General features: G+C 42.8%; 2 protein-coding genes across 2 annotated transcripts in view; one reads left to right on the forward strand and one right to left on the reverse strand.

Annotated features, from left to right (window-relative positions):
- LOC115408916 (inactive dipeptidyl peptidase 10) overlaps positions 1 to 11,421 on the reverse strand; it is a 31,252-nt gene extending 19,831 nt beyond the window's left edge. The window contains exons 1-5 of the mRNA XM_030119884.1: positions 11,368 to 11,421; positions 4,718 to 4,832; positions 2,757 to 2,852; positions 2,525 to 2,619; positions 942 to 1,013 (exon numbers count right to left, since the gene is read on the reverse strand). Of these exons, the coding sequence (XP_029975744.1) occupies positions 942 to 1,013; positions 2,525 to 2,619; positions 2,757 to 2,852; positions 4,718 to 4,832; positions 11,368 to 11,406 (417 nt within the window). The 5' untranslated portion in view covers positions 11,407 to 11,421. The remainder of the gene's footprint in view (positions 1 to 941; positions 1,014 to 2,524; positions 2,620 to 2,756; positions 2,853 to 4,717; positions 4,833 to 11,367) is intronic.
- Positions 11,422 to 14,430: 3,009 nt separating this feature from the next.
- racgap1 (Rac GTPase activating protein 1) lies at positions 14,431 to 22,892 on the forward strand. Its single transcript, XM_030119867.1, has 17 exons — positions 14,431 to 14,560; positions 14,879 to 14,984; positions 15,087 to 15,289; positions 15,378 to 15,520; positions 15,776 to 15,845; positions 15,933 to 15,986; positions 16,068 to 16,145; positions 16,307 to 16,424; positions 16,960 to 17,102; positions 17,721 to 17,885; positions 17,994 to 18,089; positions 18,894 to 19,092; positions 19,369 to 19,474; positions 19,748 to 19,880; positions 21,332 to 21,458; positions 21,547 to 21,646; positions 21,905 to 22,892. The coding sequence occupies exons 2-17, from the start codon at positions 14,900 to 14,902 to the stop codon at positions 21,978 to 21,980; spliced, it is 1,896 nt and encodes a 631-aa protein (XP_029975727.1). The 5' UTR covers positions 14,431 to 14,560; positions 14,879 to 14,899; the 3' UTR covers positions 21,981 to 22,892.
- The last annotated feature ends 1,195 nt before the right edge of the window (positions 22,893 to 24,087 follow it).

The raw sequence follows: 24,087 nt of genomic DNA on the forward strand, positions 1-24,087 counted from the left end.
GCAGTGATTAGAGCACAAGCAGGTTTCAATGAAACCCAGAGAGATGGAGGAGTCTGAGAGAGCAAACAAATGAGAGCACGTAAAAGGAGAAAAATCAGTTTTAATATTCCTCCAAAAAATGCGTGGAAAATGTGCAGAGGACCTCCGTTTCTTTCCTTCTTCGCCGATTACTTGCACATTACACGGCTTGCCTTCCCTTTGAGGACACAAGTCAACTGTTTATTAACGATGTGTTTACAGAGTGAGATGAGATGGGTGGAGAAGCCGAGCCGTTCGGCGATAAAGTAAAAAATCAGGAGTCAATCTGCGATTCTCAGCCCCGAAGCTTATCTGAAAGCACCTGCGACCGCGATTCTCCTCAGTTCCTCATTAAAATTCCCCGCTGAACGAGCGAGGGGCGATTTCATTACTGCAGCTCCAACTTTACCTCTTCATCTCATTGATACCCCCCCCCCCCCCGCCCCCTGCCGTTTTTGCACCTTTTCACTCCCCACTTCACAGTGATAACTCATTCTTTGCTTTCCTCAACGTCTTGCACTTTCTGCCATCAGCCAGTTTAAATATTCAACTCCTCATATGTTAACCCAGCCATTTGGCGGGTGGTGTTATGGAGCCGAAGACTGCTGCAGTAGCAGAAATGAGCTCACACACACACACACACACACACACACACACACACACACACACACACACACACACACACACACACAAATCCCTCCTCCTCCTCCTCCTTCATGTTCTTGCTCCCTCCCGCTGTTGTTTCCTTGAGTCTCTGATCAGGATGTGTGTCACCAATGTTTTGCAGCCACCAGTGGCCCGCCAGACATGTTTCGGGTTGTGAGACATAATGGCCTGTCTTTGATATCCGTGGATAATTTATGGGCCTAGATATTTTCTGCTAGTTTTCTTTTTCGGGAACAATCGGAGAGACGACAACTCACCGGTCGGATGTCGTACGCCAACAGGACAAACCTCTTGTCTGCAGACACCTGGAATTTAGTGGCGGTCAGATCCTGCAGAGAAAACGCAACGTTAGACGACAACCTGGAGCGAGAAGGCAGCAGTCTGATATGGAAGCCGTGAAGCTGTCGACGTCCCTTCAGAGGTTCATCAACACAACACAATACTAAATACTGCTTCCTGGCTGAAATATGCAAAAACAACGAGTGCCGATATAATGGTCAACCAGCATTTCCTCTCTAATCATGTCTCTGCAGATAAAGCATCTGTACTCATTAAAGCCTTCGCTACAGTTTCCCAGTGGCTCATAAAAACTCTCAGAATATTATGTCACAGTGTATTTTGATGCTGTGTTCTATCTGCTTCCTTCTACACCGTCAACGTGGCGGTGATGTTTCACATCAAGGGTGATACTTGATGCATATTCCAGCAGATTCCTGGGGGTAACAGTATTCAAACCAGTGAACCTCCAGTTAAAAACTCACTTTTCTAACCTCCAGTCTAAGGTTCAGGCTTTAAAAATCACTTTCAATAACGTTTGTGTATTCAGGTGATCTCATTGATTGAGACTCTAAACAAAGCCTCATTTCAAACATTCAGTGTAACAAACAATAATTAGTTTTGGACAGACAGAATTTTTGTACAGTATAATACATTTGATACATTGAAGGAGACTGAAGTTCCATTAATGCCATTTTTTTTTCAATGATTTCTAATCTTAGGAGTCCCTCAAAGATCAGTCCTAGGGCATTTTTTATCCCGTTATCCTCTCACTGATTAAAAAATTACAGTCTAGGTCAGTTAAGTGTCTTGTATTTGTTTGTTTATTCACCTGATATAGTCAATAAACTTCGTAATGTGGCTACTTTATAAAGACGTAACAATGGAGCAGAAATATTTTTACATTCAGCATTTTAATAATTAACAATTTTATGTATTTTTACAAATAAAACACTTCATATTTTGAGTGTAACATGATGCATTAAAAATAATAACATAGCGCTCTTGAATATTTAATGATGTCTTACAGTCGTGAAGTTTCTCCCACACTTGCTGAAAACAGTGATTTCTGATATGAAAGGCTGAGACTATATTTAGCAAAAAACTGCCTCTGGATTTCAAACCAGGGAACTCCCATGTGTTATTTTGTATGCACGCAAAAAAAAAAAAATAAAAAAATACAGTTTTCTGTAATTGGAAATGGTAGCTGAGATGATAAACTGTATCACAACGCCAAGGAGAGACTTCTCAACCTGACAACAGAACCCTGCTTTAAGCTCCTCGGCGATGACCCATATAAGTCTGTCAGTGTCGCGCAGAGGCGGTGTTCAGAATGATGCCCTTGCTTGGGAAATTCTCTTTGAAGGCACATGTTGAGGGCTCACACAGCAGCCAGAGCGGAGGGGGAAAATGAGCCCGTACTGTCACTCTGAGAGGTCTTTTTTTGGTCTGAACTGGTGCGATGTGGAGCCGCTTCCCTGCCTCCCCTCCACATTCGATCTGCGGATATGAGTCAATCAATACCCAAACGCATTCGTCACGCCTTGTGTTTGCAGTTACTCACCAGGGAGCTATTGTCCAGAAGGGTGCTCGTTAGGTTGTTGGTGAGGCTGAATGACAGGACGTGTCCCTCTCGGGTGCGCAGAGCCACTTCGTTCTCTGAGAGGAGCGGAGACGGTTCAGAGTTATTAGACGGAGGATCTGAACCCGCAAAGTCAGAGTCAGCCGCTTCAGTTTCAGGTGACGTCAATCCGTCCATCAGGATCATGCTTCTGGATGACAGCGCGGACCCTTACCGTTCAGCCACGCCACACTGGGGTCATGAACTTTGAAATCTTCACTTTCCAGGTCCTCCATGGTGAGATGGGAGCGGAGCAGCAAGTGTGTCTCATCTTCAAAGGCAGAGACACAAAGTTCCCTGGATCAGCAGAAACTTTTCATTTGTTTACAGACATGCAGCATGCTGGGATTTTTATTCTGTTTGGCCAACGCTTCTTTTTTTTTTTCTTGGCATTAGCTGATAGTCTATGGCATTCGCTGTATTTGGAGAATGATTGTTCACTCAGTTCAGCATTTGGAAAACTGCAATTCTTCACTTTACAAGACAACAAAGAGGAGGGTGAAATACACACATTCCTTCAGGTATTCGTGTAAAGAAAGCTGAGAGAAAAGTCTAACAAGTGGATGATCTTTTAAATTCATTGGGCTCAAAATTGTAAAAAAACCCCACAAATTCCAAGAATAAAGTTAAAAAGTAAACCTGAAGGGTTCCATTAGCGTTTTCAAAACTAATGGAGCAAGTCAAGGCCGGCGCATTCCTTCCTTGCTCTTCTGGCTTTATAACACCTCCAATGTGAATTTTTTTTTTTTTTTATGCGTAGCTAATACCCTTTTCGTTGTAAATTCATGCTAATAATAACAAAGTTTTTCTTTTCAGAAGAAAAAGGAAAACATGAGCCAAATCATCTCCAATTCATGTTCTGGTTCCTCCAGCACCGCTGCATACTGCATGATCTCCCAGTCGCTGCTGAAGCCTGGCAGTCTTAATAATATCTATTTAAGAAAAGCTAGAGCATAGATTAACACTTACTGGACTGACCCTACAGAAGAATCAACTTTTTTGTGTGAATATTTGCATATTTGAAGTACATGTTTGTTAACTGTGGCTCTATTTTGTCCGTAGTGCAACTTTCATCCTCTTTATCCCTGGGATGGACCGTCCATGCTGCAGCCTGGCTTCTGCACACTGCTGATGCGGTGTGTTCGCGAGCCTCGTATGAATAAAGCATGCATAGGAGACAGGTGGTGAGATGTAATGTCATAAATGGTATACGTCCTGCTGCTCCGAGTCCATTCCTGTTGTGTCAACCAGTTCTCCCTGTCACAAACATAGTATTTAATAGATTAGATAGGAGAGAAAATAAAAATTTAATGGCTTCTTTGCGCAGGAAATCTCCATTGCAAAGTAGTTCAAGAAGATAAATACACTGTACATGGCAAAATAAAGATTTAGGGCGAGATGCTTAAGATTAAAAGGACTATTAGACTAAAATGTTGCTTCCTCGTAACTGTCAGCTGAATTAAAAGCAGGAGGAAACGGCTAGCCAGGCTCAACAACAATAACAAAATCCACCATCCAGCACCGCTACATCTCACAAATGACCACATTATTCCTCGTTTGTTTAATCAGTCCTAAAAACAAAATTGCACGACTAAGAAGTCACTGTTTTAGTGGCTTTTACGATCTCAAAGAGACGATTCTGCAACTGGGAGCAGCCACTTCCTGGATTCTACCCTGGTTGCCTGGCAACTGATCAGAGGAAAGAAACCATCCAGATGTGGACTTTATAACATGTTGAAATGACGAATTTACATTTATTTTGCTCATTCTAAACAAAATTTAAAGCGAAGCAGTGTGGCTTACAGGGAGTGAGGAGGTTTAGTTGCTTCTGGAACGAATCGGGTTTGCGATATTTCTGTGTTCCTGTTCTTCGTGCTAAGCTAAGCTAAGCGGCAGCTGGTTGGAGCTTCACATACCCTGCAGACATGACAGGTAAATCAATATTTTCATCTAAACCAGAAAGCATTCCACTCTCACATGTGACATATCTCTCGGAATATGACAGGATATCTCCTGCAGTGTCAAACTGCTCCTTTCGTCCCCCACATCACAACGCTTCTCTGCTTTGGTGCTTTTACTTCCCTCCGGCTTCTCATACCCTCTTTGTCCTTTCCCTCTCTTTTTCCATGTTCTTACCAGGCGTGAGGAGGATGACAGAGAGGATGACCAGAGACATAACAGCCAGGATCACCACCATAGCAATGCCGATGCCCTTCCAGTTCCGCGGGGGACCATCTGTACTCCCCAGGTCCTGATAATAAAGAGAATACAAACACAGCGATGAGTGTGAGCACAGCCGAGTAGGAGGAGGAGGACGTTAGTGCTGCTTCATTTCCAGAGTCTCACTGAAATTTCCCCCCCTGACAGACATATCTGTGCAGTCAGCCTCAAGGGACTGAGGCCGGTCTTCAGCATCACTGAAACCTGGCTGAATTACACTAATTTTCCATATGAGAGCTGCATAAAAATTGTTGCATTAGAGGGATCTGCCTTTAATTGCAGCAACAATTTTGTGCCGCGCCATAATTTTTCTCCGCCGTCGGCTCATTTCACCTGTTACATGACTGATGGGCCGCGCGGTATTGCTCCGACAGGGAGGGGGGGGGGGGGAGTGAGACAGGAGTTATCGGGAAACATGTACGACTGTGTCCTTTACAGCCAAAGCAGTTATCCACCTCATCTCTTAAGACCGGCTTTGGACGCATCAGGATTCATCAAACAGCTCTGGATGAAGTTGTTAATGAGACAATATAAAGAAGAAGGAGAAGGAGAGTAAGAAGCGACTTTACAACCACGCAACGCATAAAAGCACATCAACCAGATGAGCAAAACTTCAAGCGGGGACTCGAGGCCCTGCATAACCTCTGAGTGCAATCAAGAGGAACTGATGGGACGAGGCTGCATCAGTATCAGTCACAATTAAACACAACTGCGTGCTGTTTTCAGGCTGTGCTCCACTCCCTCATAATGAGTGGCTGGCACTGCTGGAGCCACAGCGTGAGAGCATCGCCACAGAACGGCCATAAAGCTCTGCCTTCATTATGGCTGCCCACCCCTTTGGCCGATTCCCCCTAAACCTCACCGGGTCCCATCACTCTCCTCCGCGCTGTGGAGAGGACGCCAGCGCAAGGAGGGCACGCAAGGTTCACTGGCCAACAGATTGCTGCTCTTCAGTCCTCCCTGGGTGACACCAGCTGTCCTCGACTCTGCGCTGTTGGCCACAAAACACTGCGATGCCCATCCTTAATACATTCAACAATTCATCTGCAGAATAACACACTTCCCTTCCCTTCCACTCTCAGTCATTTCGAATAAACCCCCTCCAACGTAAAGCGCTGTAATCTGACGAAGATCTTACATAAAAGTCAAAATGTCTTAAAAACAAATTCAGAAATAGAGAAATATTGTGAAATCTGTAAGATTTAAGATCACTGCAGCTAAACCAGGAACCGCACTCTTATTTTTTTTCCCTCAATGTGTTTTTTTATATATTTGTTTGCTATAATAGACACTTCTATCCCTTTCATGAGCATTTCAGATGTTTTCACCTCTCACTGTAAGTAAGCAGCTTTCATTTATCCTCGAGATGAGAGAAAAATATACACGTCTGCCAGCACAGAACTCTTGCCAAGGTCTCATCTTTAATAGATGTACTTGGCTGCAGTAGCATAACATGTTCAAATTAAAACCACTATGTGTTGCACCTAAGGGGACAACTTTTAAGTGATGTTTGAACTTTCACTGCAGGCTTGGTGGAGCTGGGTGATTGATGTCCACGCGGCTGTATATCTGCTGGCCTTTGTAACGCTCACTGACACGCTGTTTTATCTAATTCTCCTGCCCCCGCTGCACACGGCCTCTCACGCTCACAGTCTTCCCCATTAAACCCTGGGTGCAGGTGAACACGTTCTACTTCCCGGGAGTCTCTCAGGGAAACACCATTATACTTCTGTCAGATAAGAAAAAAAACCCACAGTGCACGAATCCTTTAGGGGAACAATCTAAACACTATTTCATACTAAAGTGTATTTATCCACATCTGATACAGACTGTGGGTTATTACCGGGTGGAAATGTTTATTTTTTTCTCCTGAAGATATGGGGGGGGAAAAAAATAAAAAATACAATTCTGTGGGCTAAGTGATCATTTAGTTCTTGATCTGTGCAACATAAAAATTAGTAGCAAATTAAGTATTTTCACATTAGATCATTTTCTCTTCTGTGTAAAATTTCTGGTAGTTTAGCCTACACTCAAGGGTTTTAAATGTAGTGAGGGTTAGAGTATTTATGTTTTTCAGGAATAAATCCTATATCAGGGAAAGCCTGTTTACATTCTGGACATCGTCTTACACTGTGCAGCACAGTCAGCATCTTCAGTCTCTGAAGAAGTCCATTATTTCTGTGACAGCGCTCTTTACTTTAAAGCATTTTGACTAAACTTATGGAAATACACTGAAATTATATATCATTTGGACATCGCTTCACGGGGTGTTTAATTCAACCAGAACATTATCGGCAGTAATAAGAACAGACGTCAGTCAAAAGGGAGGTTGTTTACTGAGGCAACCATACACAGACAAATTCTGGATTACCAACAATTGATGAAAACGTTCTTTTTTCCACTTATTTAGCCTTCAGGCATTTTCACTTGCTGTCCTCTTTTAAAAAAGAAAAAGAAAATATTACCACTCTATAAAAATGTGTCTCTTTAGTGTCAAAGAAAACAATTACTGGTCAGAAATAAATGGAAGATAAATGGAAGTGGTGACACTACGTGTTGTGAACTATGGGGATGAATGAGTGTAATTGAATATACAAAATAATAAAATGACTAAGTTATTCTGGGATCCTAGAAGTGAAACTAAATTCATGCATTTGATTGATTCTGACACTGTTTTCAAATCCAAGTCTTCCCTTTAATTATGTGAGCAAACCTGAAACCTGGAACATCCTCCTAATGGGATGCGGCTCCTATCATTCCCCTGAGCAAAGACATTAAGCCACACTTCCAATTAAGGTTGCATCGCCGTTAAGACGGACAGGAAGAATCCCTCCAATCCCCCGAATAAGGAGTTTTGTCATACTTTCAAATGAGGCGCAGATGCATGCAGCAGAATCCCCCCCCCCCCACCGAGCGAACAGCAGCGAACCCGTGGAAACACTGATTGGTTGCTGGTCACAGCGCGTGAGGCAATCTAATGCAGCACAAACTGCTGGCACAGGTGAATACATGACAAGTCAATTCGTGTGATGGACCGGGTTTATCTCAGTAAGGATCCAGACGGACAAGCAGAGATATGTTTGCGCAGGTTTTTCTGCTGAGCCAGATCCAAAATGAATTGCACGTAAGCATTCGCCGTGCGAGCCGTCTTCTTTCTCATTCAAGCAGCGTGATCCCACAGGAGCCGGAGTGGAAACCTGGATGGAGTGTCAGTCAAACACCAGAGGGTGCAAGAATGCAAATCAAAGGGTTTTTTTTTTTATGCTTATGGATAACTCTCCTGAAAGGCGTCCCCGGAGAGGACTTTTTGGCAAACGTTGCACAACTGAATTAGAGCAGAGCTCTTCCATTTGCCGGGCCAGCCGGGGGATTTTCGCTCGGCCAAATGAGAGAATCGATAAGGTGTACAGTTGTACAAGATCCAGAGGGAAACAATTAATAGTGGGAATACAGCCATAAAGGAGACTTTTAAAAAGACACCCTCTGTTGAGCACAGCTCCACACAAAGTTTGACACGTCCTTGTGGAATACTGAGACGTGTTTTGACCTTTCTACCATCATGGTTATCATACCAGGCCTTAATTGCGCGCAAACAGATACTGACATGGCTCCTTTTATTCAAATCTCTTCACAAAAAAAAAATCTATTACCAATCCCAACATTATTGATTGACTTTGCACGTTTAAAAAAAAAAAAGCAAGTCACGCCAAGCACAATTGTTCAATCTGCACATAGTGCAACACAACTAGGTTGCGCAGAATATAGGCAGTGCTTAGAATTCATAAATTAGGCTCAGGAGACCTCCTTAACTCCATCTTCGCTGTCTTTGAGGCATCCTACAATAAATCACATGCAAGGGAATGAGGGAACCAATGCAGCGCCGCCCGGGGATTCTGGTTCTGGATTTGCATACTTCTAAACCCGCCTTTAACATTGGCAGACATTGTTTATTACAAGCATTACATCTGGCAAGGACATCAATGAAATGAGTGCCAACATTAAGAAGGGGAACAACTGTTGGAGGAACATGCGATCCTCCATATAACCTATATGCCCCTGATTTTATTGATTCATTTTAACTGCTCACTAGGGAGAGTCGAAGATTAGCAAGAAACCCACGTTGGCATTATTTTGTCAATATTTCTCACCGCTTCATTAAAAATGAAGATCATCATTAGAGCAGACGGGAACTTTAACTGCGGTCACATGAATGTCGTGATGAGACACTACGGCTCGATATCGATTCATAACCAGGCCCATCGTTCACCCCATCCAAAGGAAATCCACAAACAAACAAACAAATAAACAAGAAAGCTGTAGAAGGTGCAGACACCATATGGGACTAACTGGGCTGATTTCTTGCCCTCCAGGCTGTGACTAGACAATGCAGCAGAAGCCAAGCTGAAATGAAAGACCAGCTGCTTTAGCCTCCACTGCTGTAAGGCTGCCCTATCTTCTTTTCATGCTCCCATCACGACCAGGAAAATTACTGTACAAAAAGGTCCTGTGTGAGGGGGCTTTTTCACAGCAGGTCCAGCCACTCAAAGTGGCCAAGTCCCTGCCTCGGGAAATAAGCAACATCGGAAAGACACATGAGGAAGAGCCAGTGGTGAGGAGATGTGAAGGTCCACTAGAACATGATCAGGAATGTGTCATTTTTTTCCAGTGAGCTGAAACTCTACAAAGAAGTTTGACTCACAAATAATATTCGTTTAATACGATCACTGTGCCACATTATCAGTTTATCATTGTTGAGAATGAATAGTGAAAGAATACTGCCTTTTGAAAAAAGTAAATCATTGTTCACTCTATTTCCTGATGATGCTGTATTGTCTGAACGAAGAAAATGCCTCCTGGTTTTTCTACATAAAATGGTTGTATTTCTGTTTTGGGGTTTTTTTGTGGCATCACAATGCAATTATATCAAATCTGACATTCACCCTCTGTATAACGACTAATATAATATGAAGAAACACAAAACACACAACACAACCAGCAACAGTCATTGATCCTGAAAACCTCAAACCACAAACAGTGAAACAAACTTTTCTTTAACCGATGATCACAAACATATGGTGCTGTTTATAGCCCTCTGGGTGCATTTTGTAGTATTATGCTCCGAAAATAAAAATTTGACTCCTCTCTCCAAATGCTGTATAATAGTTTGTAGTCCATTGGTGCACCCATAAACCTGCTTATTGAATCTGAATATGATTTGCCTCATTAATCGCTTCACTGTGCAAAGCATATTGATTGGAGATTGTGGTGTGAGATTTTGTGACATTCACAGGTAATGGATTGTCTATAAACCCTGCAGCCCTGTGTGTCCCTCTCAAGGGGACAAAGGCACAGCTGAATGAACACAGAGATGTTTTCAGATACGTTTTTTCATCGAGATTTTATCACATTAGCTGCGGAAGTAAATGACCTAATGATCAGAGTGGCACTTAATGTCAAACATCCCTATCCTGGGTAATATGTGCCAATTAAAGATCATTTAACTCCTCAGTCTAGTCTGTCCTCCTCTGCCTCACCAGGGCAGCTGTGTGCTAATGATCCTGTGATTGAACCTCTTTCCCAAACACTGTGACAGTTTGATATGTTAATTAGCTGACTTGCCAAGATTTGATGTTGCAAGGCACTATAGAGAAGGGGTGAAAAAAAACAACATAATTCAATTTCTGAACACATATAGATAATGCCAAACACTAAAGTTTTGTTCAAAGACACACTGCATATTGGCAGTCCATAGATAAATGCACTTTCCAAAAACAAGAATGGTGATTAATGTGATGCAAGACTACACCACTACATGCAATAACATATTAAACCACTGATATCATTAGTGTGCAACATACACTCATAATGCAAAACAGAAGACATTTTAGAGGCATTTTTTTTTCACAAAACCAAGAAGAGACTTGATTGTTACGACTTAACAGATGAGGTGTGCTAAATCAAAACCCAGAGAGTATAATTGACACGTGAGCCATAATTAATAGGGTCTGTTTAAAGTGGAAGCAATAAACAGAATATATTGGTTCATAATTATTGTTCATTGACAGTGTGCACCTATGCAGCAGAGGGCTAATCAATCATACAGTGCAGGCTGCCCCCCTTTGTCACTGTGCTGGAGCTGCTGGGGGGGTATTTTCCTATGAGAATACAAAAAAGAAAAGAGAGGGGGTGAACATTTCTGTGGGTGCAGATATCCATCTTTAAAAGTCTGCATGGGACAGAAAGACAACGTGAGTGTGGCTGACTGAGAGGACTGGACGTCGAGCTTTTCGCCCGGTCCGCACCGCAGTGCCCGGAGTCAGAGGTGGAAAGTATGAATGAATGAATGAGTGGATGGACCGAGCGGGGCTGAAAACACCAGCGGCTCCACCGCCGCACTACAGAGGACACTCAGAATGTACCCCATTAAAACAGCCTGCAACCCCCGCGCGCGCTCCACACACACACACACAGGCGCATGCATCAGATATGCCTCAATAAAGAGAGGGGGAAAGTGCTTGTTAAAAAAAAAAAAAGAAAAGAAAAAAAAACAGTAAATGCACACATACCAGCTCCGTGGTCATGTTCTGTTGAGTTGTGGCAATCATGGTGATAATCCGCAACAAGCTCTGCCGCCTCTGTAGCCTCAAACCTCACCGAGGAGCTGCACTGTTGTCTTGCGGAGCTTTTTCTGCATGCTCTGCTCCTTGCAAGTTTGTCTTCAGTGGGCTGGTGGTCCTCTCTCTCTCTCTCTCTCTCTCTCTCTCTCTCTCTCTCTCTCTCTCTCTCTCTCTCTCTCTCTCTCTCTCTCTCTCTCTCTCTCTGCTTGGGTGACTCTCTCTTTGATTCGCTCGCCTATTTCCAATCTTCTTACATCCTATTGATTGGCTCAGAAATGAATCATGACAAGGTGTTGGCTGACTAGATATACAATCGGGGGCTCAAGCTGTTTCAGCACTCCCTGCCGACAGTCAAAATGACTAATTATAAGAACATAAAATATTTTGTCAATCATGAAAAACCAGCTCAAATGAGAAGCACAGTAAGCTTTCATGGTTTGGGCAATAATTCACTGGCCTCAACTTGCATAATAATATCTCATTCCTCCTGATGTTGTTGCCAACTGAATACTATAATGTAATATAATGCAGGGCATATAGCCTGTTCAATAGAATTACTCGTCAAAGACCTGCAGACAAGCCAGACACATATCTTCATAACTTATGCACACATAATATATCATTGAAGAGCACATTGGAATGAATGTAAGGAATTCCTGTCACCCTATTTGTACAGTTTCTTGACTAAATGCCACTGAAATGCCGAAAATAAAGTCTACATTTACCTGATGCATATTTCAATTAATCCAATCAAAAAGTTATCTTTTGGTGTATTGTTGTTGGAAAATGTTTAAATTGATGTTTGTTTAGTTTTACCCAACAATGCAGACATTGTGCATTCAAACGCATAGGGCAGTTTATTATACCATATCGGAATAGTACAATTTAATATTATCCAGTGCGATGGATTTAACATCCAATATGCAGACAAGGAGGAAATGATTTTCAACAATACTTAAGATTATAAAAAGTGTTCTCAGTTTAGATTGTGCTATGACTGCATGAACAGGTGTTTTGAACTTTCTGAATGTTAAAACAATTTACAGTTTTAACATTAAGATTCAACAGAATGTGTATGCTTTATTATGTATATAAAACTAACGGTCGTTTTAGTGTTCTTTGTTGTACTTATTAATAAAAGCACAAACATTCTGTACACGAGCATCATCTGACACCTGTTACTCATAAAGACCAAAGGCAATTAAACTTCTGCTTTACCCACAGCTCAAATTGACTGAAATAATTCACCCATTAGCATTAAATCCTCTTCATAATTCACTCTGATGAAGCAGCTTCTCTCTGGAACTGTTGCTATCAATGAAACTGTCTCTACTCACACTCAGTACGCCTACTTATCAGTGATCTCAGCTGACTGTAACTGACAATAGTCTCACTGTAAGCACTGGACTTAATATTCAGGGTTTTGGCCACAGTCAGTGATAGCGTGTTGGATTTATATCTCTATTTTCTCTTTACTTGGTAACTGCCATTGTGTTGTAACCTCTGCTGTCACTTGTCAGCATCCCTTGAAAATAAGAGGATGCATCTCAAGAGGTTTATCCTTGTAAATAAACTCTGAACAGCAACATCATGTTGTAGCAAAGAAACGGTCTGAGGTGAAGACATGGTTTTCAAAAATAAAAGACAACCTTTCATAAAGATGTGGAAATTCAAAAATATGAAGACTTGAAACAGCGGGACAGAAAAAAAAGACAAGACATGAGGGTGCGCCAAACATCCGAGAGGGAACAGGAGATTCAGGGAAATAGGCCAAGAGAACCAAGCAAGGCATACCGATGAAGAGCAACAAGTAAACAGAAGAAACTGACAAGGATGACACATATCCACACTGAGGGGAACAAGGCGCAGGTGACAATCAAAGTAATCTGGGAGAGGAGGGAGCACAGAGGAGGACACAAGGGTGAAGCAATAACACACTGACCTGACCTGTAGGAAGGGAATACAAGACCAGAAATGCTCTAAAACTGAAATGAAAAGCAGAACATCACCAGGAAACTCAAGGACATCAGGGACCATGAAAGAAACAACATGAGAATAAAACAAAATGTAAATACCACCATGACAACATATGATCTAATAAGAATGACACCGTATGATGGGTCAAACATCTGCAATCATTCTCTATGTAAAGCAAGGTAAATTTATTTCAATGGCACCATTCAGACAAGAGGCAATTCACAAGGAAATAAATCGGAATACATGTCAACAAAGTGATTAAAGGAAGGCATTGAACCGAGAATAAATAATTAAAATTTCATTAAGACAAAGTAATAAGATAAGTAAAATGTATTTTTGATGGAAGGTCGCAGCCAATAATTATTTTTTTATATTCTGATGGTTAAGTGAGTGCATCTGAAGTAGGTTTTTTTTTTGTTTTAACTCCCCCCCTACAGGTAAGACTCTCAGTAAAGCTCTTCCAGAGTACCTCAGGGCTCTGGATCAGGTCTGAATGTTTCATAATTTAGAAGTAAATATCAGATGTATTTAGACTATTAAGTCTGTAGAGTTATGAGAACCTGAAGCCTGGCCTTAACTCAGACTGATGCTGAACGTTACATTTTTTTGGCACGCTTTGGGTGATGATGTATTCTTTCTACATGAAGGATAAAGAGCAGTCTGTCTATGATTTTCCACTTTGACGTTTCAAAAAGAAAAAAGTCAGCATCTCTTGACCAATAAATTATCTCTATTTTCAAAATATTGAAAGGAAGTTCAATGTGTCCATCTGTTTCTTGCTATTTACTGGGCGTAGGCATATTTTCTGAGGAACAACTTTTTATTCAGAATTTCATATAATTAACTGTTGATGAAAAAAAATCTATCAATTATTAAGAAGTTTTTTTTTTTATCATTTCTGTTTGTTGAGCGATCTAATGACTGTTCCAACAGTCATTTATTTTGAAATGGCTTCATTTCCTTTTTGTGACGTCACACAATCCAATTTGCTGATTGGCTAGTTCCGGAATTTGAAAAGTAACGCGCTTAGTGTGATTCCGAGTCCTGCGGAAGGAGTGACCACAATGGTACGCTGAGTTCATTGAGATAAAAAGAAACGGTATTGAAAGAACCGTCTGTGTTTGTCTCTGTGTTTGGCTACACTCCACAGCGTTTCTCCCGAGAAGTGAGTATTTTTTAACTGTGTTGTTTGTGTGGGAGGAATATCAAACGACTAGGAAAACTTTAACGGAACGTAACCGCCGTATCGGTGTTTTCCAGCTAAACATCTCTGTACGCTTTAGGGTCGAAAGTGACATTCCAGTTCAAAAGTAATACAGCTAACAAAGAACATATACTTTAATGAAACTCTGGGTACAGTAGGGTTTAGTTCATTCATTCATAATATTGATCAAAAGGCTAAGCTAGCGTACGCTGCCACTTACATTTGCTTCTTCGCCGGTCATCCTGAGTTGTTTTCATCCTCATTTTATATTGTTTTCAGAGTTTGAAAAACTGCTTCGCCATGGACACTGCGGTGCTGAGCCTCCAGGGCTTGTACGACACGATGAGGACGCAGGTTGACCTCCTCAACGAGAACATTGAGCCCAGTGAGCGCTTTATGGTTCTCCGTCTTGTCATTATTTGTAGCCGCCGCGGGCGACCGGGGTGTTTAACGCCTCATTTCAAAATGTCTCTTTTTCTCGCCCCAGACTTCATTCAGATGGCACAAAACTTCGACGACTGCCGTCGCAAATGGCTGCGGGCTGAACTGGAGCTGGGCTCCTGCAAAGAGTCCCTCACCAAGACCGAGACGGAGCGGGGAGCTCTGGAGGTCAAACTGAAGCACGCCCGCAACCAGGTGGACGTGGAGATCCGCCGCAGACAAAAAGCAGAAGCAGACTGTGAAAAGCTGGTATGCACAGGGGTTTGGGGTTTGTTATTGGGCTTGATCTGATCTGAATCTTATTTATGATTTTTCTGCTTGTATTTCCATAATGCAGGACCGTCAGATTCAGCTGATCCGGGACCTCCTGACCACTGAAGGCTCCTCCAACAGCATCCAGCTGAGTGCAGAGCAGCGCTCAGCTCTGGCCTTCCTCAACACAAACTGTCAGCCAACCTCCCACCTGAATACCAGCCGAAGGCAAGAAACTCATAAATGCAACACATTATAATATTCAGTCCTCGTTTCTGACCTGTGCCCCTGCTCTGTTTTGCTGCTGTGCCTTTTATTTTCATGTAACTCCAACAAAACTACATGGATCCACTCGAAACTCATCTCCGCATTTTCATTTGAAGCATTTTCAATTAGAAGCATTCACTAAAATGTTTTCATAGTATTCTGAACAACCTAACTTGTGGCTAGTAATGCCATTACCTTTTCTTTTGGTCCTGACAGAATGACGACAATAGATGAGTCTGCCTCCATCCTGTCAGACATCAGCTATGACAAAACAGATGATTCTCTGGTAAGTCCTTTTTTTTCCCTGCACAGTCCAGCTTTGAAGTAATATTATTGTACTCTGGATTGCCCCTGATTTGCTTGATGTTGACAGGATTGGGATTCCTCCACTGTGAGGCCAGCCCGACTGAAGAAACGAGAGAAGCGGGTATGTTTATGAAATTCTCATTTGAAAAGTGACCCCTGTTTCCTGAAGGTATGGGTTTGATACATTTCTTTCTGTTTTCAGCGCTCCTCCAGAAACCACATTGAAGGTCCTCCAACTGCTTCCAAAAGGTCTCGATCAACAAGCAAAACTGCAGGAATGGTGATTTTATTTTTTGTTTTAACAAGTATAGTGCCATAATAGATTCCCTTTAAATATCAAGCATTTGAATGTGCAGCAGTTTAAATCTGGAATCAAATGGGGACGTTTATCACAAAGCAGAGTTGCAAGTTCATTCTGAACGGTTGTGTTTACTGTGACAGGGAAATGAAAGCCTTGTAACAACAACCACAGTGACTGTTCCTGCGGGCGGTGGACCTGTGGAGGCAGTTTCGACTATAGAGACTGTTCCTTACTGGACTCGGAGTAGGAGAAAGACCGGTAAGATGTCACCATGTTACATAGAGGTCGAACAGTAGAACGTTAAATAGCTGAATCGTTTTTTCCAAGTCAGTTCTGCCTTTCTTTTCTGGATTTTATTTGAGCCCATTTGTAGATTTATTTTTGTTCTACTCTGCTGAGTACCGTTCAGAAGGGGGAAAAAAATGTTCCATGTTAATTCTTAACTGTGAAACTGAGCTCTCTGAGGGACCCAGAGGTTTTTAATTCTGTGGACATCACAGAAACCCTGTCTCTTTACATGACTTAATCATCTGGGGATTATATCTAAGCCCACTCATATAAGGTTGTTCATTCTCATTTGGCTAATTTAGCCCTCAAGCAAAACCAGATTCATCTTCGTAATTTAACTGACACGATCAGAACAAGGGGCTCTTACATTTGAGCCAAAAGTAGCATCACAGTGTGTTTTAATGAAATGTGACTCTCTACAAGGATGAACTTGCATTGGTGTTGCCGATACGATGTTCACGGTGTGTGACATACAGGTGTTTTATGTTCTGTGTCTGCGTTGCAGCTGCTATGGAGTGGGACTCTGAATCTGTTAAGTCTGTGGATGTCTTCAAGCAGCCTGACAACCCAGAGGAAGAGATCAGAGTGATGCCCTCTACCCCGCAGAGCAAAAGCGGTGTCCGCTTTCACGAGTTTGTCTCCAAGACGGTAAGAAATCTATTCATTTCAGTGAACTCCACTCTCCTAATTTGACCAGGAAAGCACATTTTTCCTTAAATACAAGGTCTTCTCTGTGAATTTGGTTTTCTTTGTGCTTTCTGCAGTAATAACTTGATCACGCTTTTTTATCCAATTACACACATGTTTTGGGGGAACTCTAATCTCGTTAGGCTTCTAACTCGGTGTGATTTCTTGCTTCGGCTGCAAAGGCTCCTCAAACTATTAGTTAAAATCTGCAGCAATGTAGGAATATGGGTCTGTGTTCTGCAACCATCATTTTTAATTCATGTTCATGTTTTAATTCAGTTATCTTTGATGTGTTAAAATCCATCCAAGAAAGGCCATACGTGTGCGAATGTGGTCTGAAATCTCATATGTGGTTATGTATTATGCAGAGCCAGTGCCACGAAGTCTGATTTACTTTGCAAATGCAAAGACATTGTAATATGATCTCACAGACTGCAAGGCCAGTCTTTCCTCTGTATTTTAAATATTGCTCTTTAGTATGCAATTTTTTTTTTTTAATCTGTTGCTACGCCTGACATTTTATTCACGTGTCCGAGCCCTTTGTAAAGTCCTGTACCTGCGCTTTATGTATGTAAATAGGTAATCAAGCCCGAGTCCTGTGTGCCCTGCGGAAAGAGGATCAAGTTCGGCAAAGTTTCGCTGAAGTGCCGTGACTGCAGGGTGGTCTCGCACCCTGAGTGCCGCGAGCGTTGCCCCCTGCCATGCATCCCCAACTTGGGTGGCACACCAGTCAAAATTGGGGAGGTGCGCCACACCATCTTCACTCGTTTGTGTTTTGCATATGCCCGCATGTATCTGTAAACACTCTCCAGTGGCGCCGCAGGTGGGTTTAGCGTCCGTCTGTGTTCACAGGGTGTGCTCGCTGACTACGTCCCAGACACTTCGCCCATGATCCCGCCGCTCGTGGTCCACTGTATCAGCGAGATCGAGCAGAGGGGCTTGCATGAGGTGAGCGCTGTTCTGCTATCCTAATATTATGCAGGGACGTGAAGCACTGTAATGCCTCGCACATCCCAGCAGTTATTTTTAATGTCTTCCCCTTAAGCTGAAACAGAGAGCTGTAACTAAGATTTTACAATCTGTTCCTGCAAGATTAAATTGGTAATTGGGCTGTGGAATGGCTCCAGATATGCTGATTGCTGTGTGACTGTGCTGTCTCTTCCCTCCTTTGTTTTATGCTTGACTCCTTCCTGGCTTTCCTTCTGTGGCTTTTTTTTTTTTCCTCTGAATTTGCCATGAAGTGTTGGCTTCTTCCTACTCCAAACTGGCTGCCCCCTCTGTTGCTTTCGTACGTGACGTGCTTTCTCTCAGCGTAGCTCTTAAACCTGCCGCGTTTGACTCTTCAGATTTTTTTTTTGCTTGCACCAATTAGTGATACGACGCTGGAGCTTCACTGTCTTATACAATGAGAGAAATTAAACTGTTCTCATGTTTCTATGACTTCTTTGACACAGTTTTGCCTGTCTGATATGGAAATTTGGGGGTTTGTAAGAATTTTTTGTGAGATTTATTAGTAATTAACAGTGTTTTAGTCTGGTTGCTCCTCTACTGCTTTGATTATGCATGTAGAAGAGATAATGATTGTGGGGGGGAAGGATTCAGTGAGAGGACTTGCAGGTGATTAGTGTGAGGAAGGGGGGGACACAGGAGACGGAGGGTATAGAAAGAAAATCATCCACTGTAGCAACCCCTAAAGGGAAAATGTCAAATGAAGGGGATTAATTAGCTGGATTTCCCCCCCAACCTTTCCAGGCTGGACTGTACCGTCTTTCCGGAGCCGAGCGCACCGTGAGGGAGCTCAAAGACAAGTTCCTCCGCAGCAAAACCGTCCCCGTCCTCAGCAAAGTGGACGACATCCACGCCATCACAGGCCTCCTCAAGGACTTCCTGAGGAACCTCAAGGAGCCCCTGGTCACCTTCCGCCTCAACCGGCCCTTCATGAACGCAGCCGGTACGTCTGTCAGTCTGGAAATGAAACGACTGCAAACCGACACACTTCAGCTTGTCTTTGCAGTTTATTCTGAGCAGTTTTGTGGAAAACGCTGCTGGGAAGTTGTCCACAAAGCAAAAAAGCTTAATCTTCCTACAGTGAGAGAGTTTTTTTTTTTTTTTTTTTTACTGTGTGCTTGTTCACCGCTACATTTATTTCCTTTTAACTTGCTGCAAAATCCACAAAGCATCCCACTCCTTGGTCTTCACTCTCATTTGTTTTCTTTGCTCTCCACAGAGGTTTCAGACGACGACAACAGCATCGCCCTGATGTACCAGACCATCGGCGACCTGCCTCAAGCCAACAGAGAGACTCTGGCTTTCCTGATCCTTCATCTGCAGCGGTTAGTTGCTTCACTCCTTTTAACGTCGTACTCTTGAAGTTTGCTTGTTTTGCATATTTCCGTTAAGGATTCAGTGTTGAGATTCATCTTTAAAACCGGCCTTCACTGAATGTTGGTGTCCAGTTACGTTTTCCATGGTTTGATTGGGCCATAGTTGCTTTGGGCAAAAATGTGAACAGAATTTTCTGAACGGCTCGAGTTAATCTGATTCACTGACGTCTGGACACTCTCTGAGCAGTTGGGTCGCTGACGGTCGTGGATTGTGTTTTTCAGCGTCGCTGACAGTCTGGACACCAGGATGGACATCAGTAACTTGGCCAGAGTCTTTGGCCCGACCCTTGTGGGACACGCCGTTCCCAACCCGGACCCAATGACCATCCTGCAGGACACCAAACGGCAGCCGAAGGCGAGTCCTTGACGGCTCTGCGTCCCGTGCGTTTGTGCATACGCAGGATCAGAAATCTGGGAAGCAAAAGCTCATTTACCAGCTCCTTCATCAGAAATATTGACAAGGAGCAGCCGGCGTGTGTGTTCAAAGCAGGGGGAAACAAACTCACATTTTAATAAAGTAGTCTGTCAATATTTGGACCTTTTCCACCACGCCATTTAGCAGCTGCATTCTGATTCCACGCTAGGAATTGTATAAGAAGTTGTTTTTCTTCCCTCTGAAGTCAAAGCTTGCTGGGCTGCTGCGGCTTGATCCGTCAACACCTGCAATCCTTTAAGCTGAAATACTGACAGTAAATAACTGAAACAGACACTACAGTTGGCCTAGTTTGATATCGGAAACATCAGCGGGTTGTTTTCAGAGGGACGGAGACTGTTTGCAGCTGTGCTATACATTACAGGTTGTGGGACTGCATCACATAAAAAAGCCCCCTGGTTGAATATGGAGCATGACAGTCTATTATTCTGTGGATTTCCTCTGGCACACACGCCCAGATGGATGGCAACACTCTCCTCTTTTATTCGCTCTGCTCACAAATCTTCCCGAGGTGTGTGTGTGAGAATGTCTGTCTGCTCTCAGCGCAGTCGTAGACATACCCACTGCTCCCCTCCTCATCGGATTCCTGACACATTTTCAGATTAAGGGGCGTCGGGCTCGGTTGGGCAGGTGTCACATTTTGCCTGTACCCCGATAAATATCATTTCATCTAACTGGTGGCTCCATATTGCCCGTGGGTATTTGAGTGTGTGTGGTCGTCTGCCGCCGTTTGCCTTGTGATGGACTGTTGACCTGTCCGGCGTGCGCCCCGCCCCGCCCTCGCCCGCCGTCATCCGGGATGTTCTCCAGCGTCCCACGAGCCTGAATTAGTTGTATAGAAGATGGATGGACTGAACGTTCTAGTGGAAACAATGAGGTTAATACTAATGAGATGTATTGGCACGGCAGTTTTTCACTGAATTTCTCCTGCATAAAGAGGCGGCTTTAAAATTAGCACAACAATGGCTGACTTTGTCACTGTCTTTAAGGCCCACTATGGAGAGAATTACACATGCATAGTGGTGCATATTTTAAGTGTTAAATTGAATGATGCTCCTAAAAACTCAATTCATTTTAATTACAAATAACATGTGGAATATTTTATTTATTATTCCAAATGCCCATGCGTCTTTGTGATTTCTAGCCATTATGATATTCCCATTTATTTTTTTTATTCTATAGCTGCCGACATGAAGAGAACAGCTGGATACCAAGCGTCTCCCTTCTGTGAAATTGTACACACGAGAAAATCCTCCTAACGCGCAGTTTTCCAGTAATTCCCGTCCGCCGTTCGCTCTTGGCGAAGGATGAGGCAACCCTCTGAAATAACCCTGCTGCTTTTTTAACATTTCTCCTAATATCCCCGTGTTCAGGTTGTGGAGCGCCTGCTGGCTCTGCCTGCCAGCTACTGGAGCCAGTTTGTGATCGCAGACAGCGAGAAGCCCAACTTGGACCATCTGATCATAGAGAACGCAAACTGCTACGCCACCCCCGAGAGAGGTACTTTATAAACCGAAAAAGTGACGATATAATGCCGTGTGCGGCCACTGACTGCGTGAGATGGTGATGTCTGACTGTGACGTTGCAGTGAGCATCCTGGGACCCCTGACCACTCCAGAGCACCAGTTCAATAAGACCCCCTCCTCTAGTTCGCTGTCTCAACGCATGAAGTCCACTCTAACACCCAGGTGAGCGCACAAGCACAGTCGTCTGATGCCCATTCTCACAAACATCACATGATTAATTGAGGTGTTCAGAAAAGCCATTTAAAAAAAAAAAAAACTTAAAATGAGAATGTAATCCAGATTTCCATAAATGCTGAGTCCTTTGAACATCTTTTTACGGAGCCTAATCTACTGTGCCCAATCTCATTAGCCGTCATTGACTCTGTTCTACCGTCGACGTGTCCTAATTAATATTTCCTTTGTGTCCCCCGTCTGTCGCAGATTTGGGAGCAAAAGCAAGTCGGCCGTCAATTTTGCTCAGAAGGGAAAGTTCTTTTCATCGCCTCTCCTCAAATAATATGAAGGAGCTAATCTCCACTCTGTCCTCAACCAGAAGTACCACCTGATGCATTTGTGCGTTTATGCAACACATAAAAGCTTCCAGATTAGGCTTCCTCTCTGAATTCCTTGTATTTTGCAGAATTAGTAGTTGTATTTACGTGTTTGTTTTTTAACCAAATAGTAGGTTTTTCTATCTATGCACCCTTGTGTCTTTAGAGTAGTTGCTTTGATGTAATTCTTCACATGCCATCCTCATCTGGGACTTGAAGAGCGTACTGTATTCCCGCCTGTTTTAAGAAGCGTGCTCGCAGATGAAAATATGTCCTGTTCCTGTTTTATTGTAACCATTTCTTTCGGGAGTTTTTCGGCCCATGTGTCACTCAGAGGTTGAAAAATTGCTTGTTGGGCGTTTCATTTCAGGGCGTGTGTGTGTGAGTGTGTGTTGATCAGTTTTGCCGTAGTTTCTTTTTGGGATTAAACAGTTGTCACCAGTGACGTGTCATGTAAATGTTTAGAATTGTATGTTCCTCTTTTCATTTTCAGTCAGAACTAAAACCAGTAGTTTAACAGACTAAAAATGACACTTATGTCTTCTTGACCAGTTGTAGATTTTTTTTTATTATTATTTTTACGTCTCTTTGCGAGGGCCAACAAAGCCGCGGACTCCCATTGGCTGTGATCACCAGGAACACTGTCCGCTGGTTGATTTGTTCCGGCCTGTAATCTTTACTTTATGTGACGATTTCCCCACCACCACCAGTGTTTATGGCCCTGTGTAATGTTTGTACTGTGGGGAGATTTACTCTGAGCAATCCCCTGCAAAAGGCATTTACTTTGTTATATTAACCAGTTCAGTTCACTGTGGCATTATTTGATTATTGGCACACTGTCTGCAGTTCATGTAACTTATAAAATACATTTCTAGCATTTACACAAAAACTTGTCTTGTGTGAATCTTTCCAGTTTGGGTCACATTTCCTCCCCGCAGGTGTCTCAATGCACTTTCTTTGATTCAGGTAATGTAATTTTTTGTTTAAATTACTTGTAGCACATGAGATTAGTCTATTTTCTTATGAGATGCTAGCAGCTCTAGCACACTGGTAACCTAAGTTTGATGAAGCATCGTGAAAATTGTGTTTATATCATTATGTGCAAGACTTTCCAAAGTCCCCCCCCCCGATAGCACTTAAAGCCTGAAAACTCTTTCCTCCTCTTAAAAAGCAAACGCTGGCGTTGTGATATAGATGACTTTTCACCGCTCACTTGAGAGGATCTCGAAGCGTTCGGGGTACTTATGGGCTCTTGTGTGCATTACTAACTCCATACTTTATACATGCTGCCACGGACTTATAAATTGTTCTTGGCTCCGAGTTCTCTCGCAGATTTTGCAACTGGGCTTTTTTTGGATCCTTTCCTTCTGAGAGATGTTTGTTTGAATACAAGCCTAAATAAATTCCAGAATAGCTGCAGCTTTTGGCAGACGCACACTTCAACTCTATGATCATCTATCAAAGATGAGCAATAACTTTGGGAAGCTGAATTTTGACCGCATGTCTTCCACAAAGACTTATTGGCGAAAGAGCGGCTGTTTCAACAGAAAGGAAATATTTTCTGCCTCTTTCTTAATCAATATGCATACTTTCTTCTTTTTTTCACCTTGTGTTTTGCCACGAGGGTAGGGGTTGCTGATGTCTGACGGATCTTTTTCCTTGGCAGGCAGTTATAAAGGCATCATTTTAATAATTGTACGATAATGCAAAGCGGTTCAAAAATGGACCTCATCATTCCTCCCGCTTGGCGGCTTGTCAAAGTTTTCTAATTCCCCAGCAGAAGGACAACGCTATTGATTATGTGCTTGGCCTTACAGGTTGGATACTGTGGTTCAATTAGATGCTTCAGTGGAAAGATTGCATGTTCTCCCCATGCATATGTGAGGACAAGGAAGAAAAACGTGCATCTGAGGTTAATTATTTGTTTTAAATTGTCCTTAGTTGTGAATGTGAGTGGTGACTTATGAAATTGATCCTGCTGTTTCTGAAGGGATGCAACAATAATTTAAGCTGTAGTGGAGCTTTATTGAAGGAGAAATGGTTTCTCCAAGTCCTCATCAACTGCCTTTAATT

This window comes from Salarias fasciatus, chromosome 20 (genome assembly GCF_902148845.1).
Source record: "Salarias fasciatus chromosome 20, fSalaFa1.1, whole genome shotgun sequence".
In the NCBI taxonomy this organism is placed as follows: domain Eukaryota; kingdom Metazoa; phylum Chordata; class Actinopteri; order Blenniiformes; family Blenniidae; genus Salarias; species Salarias fasciatus.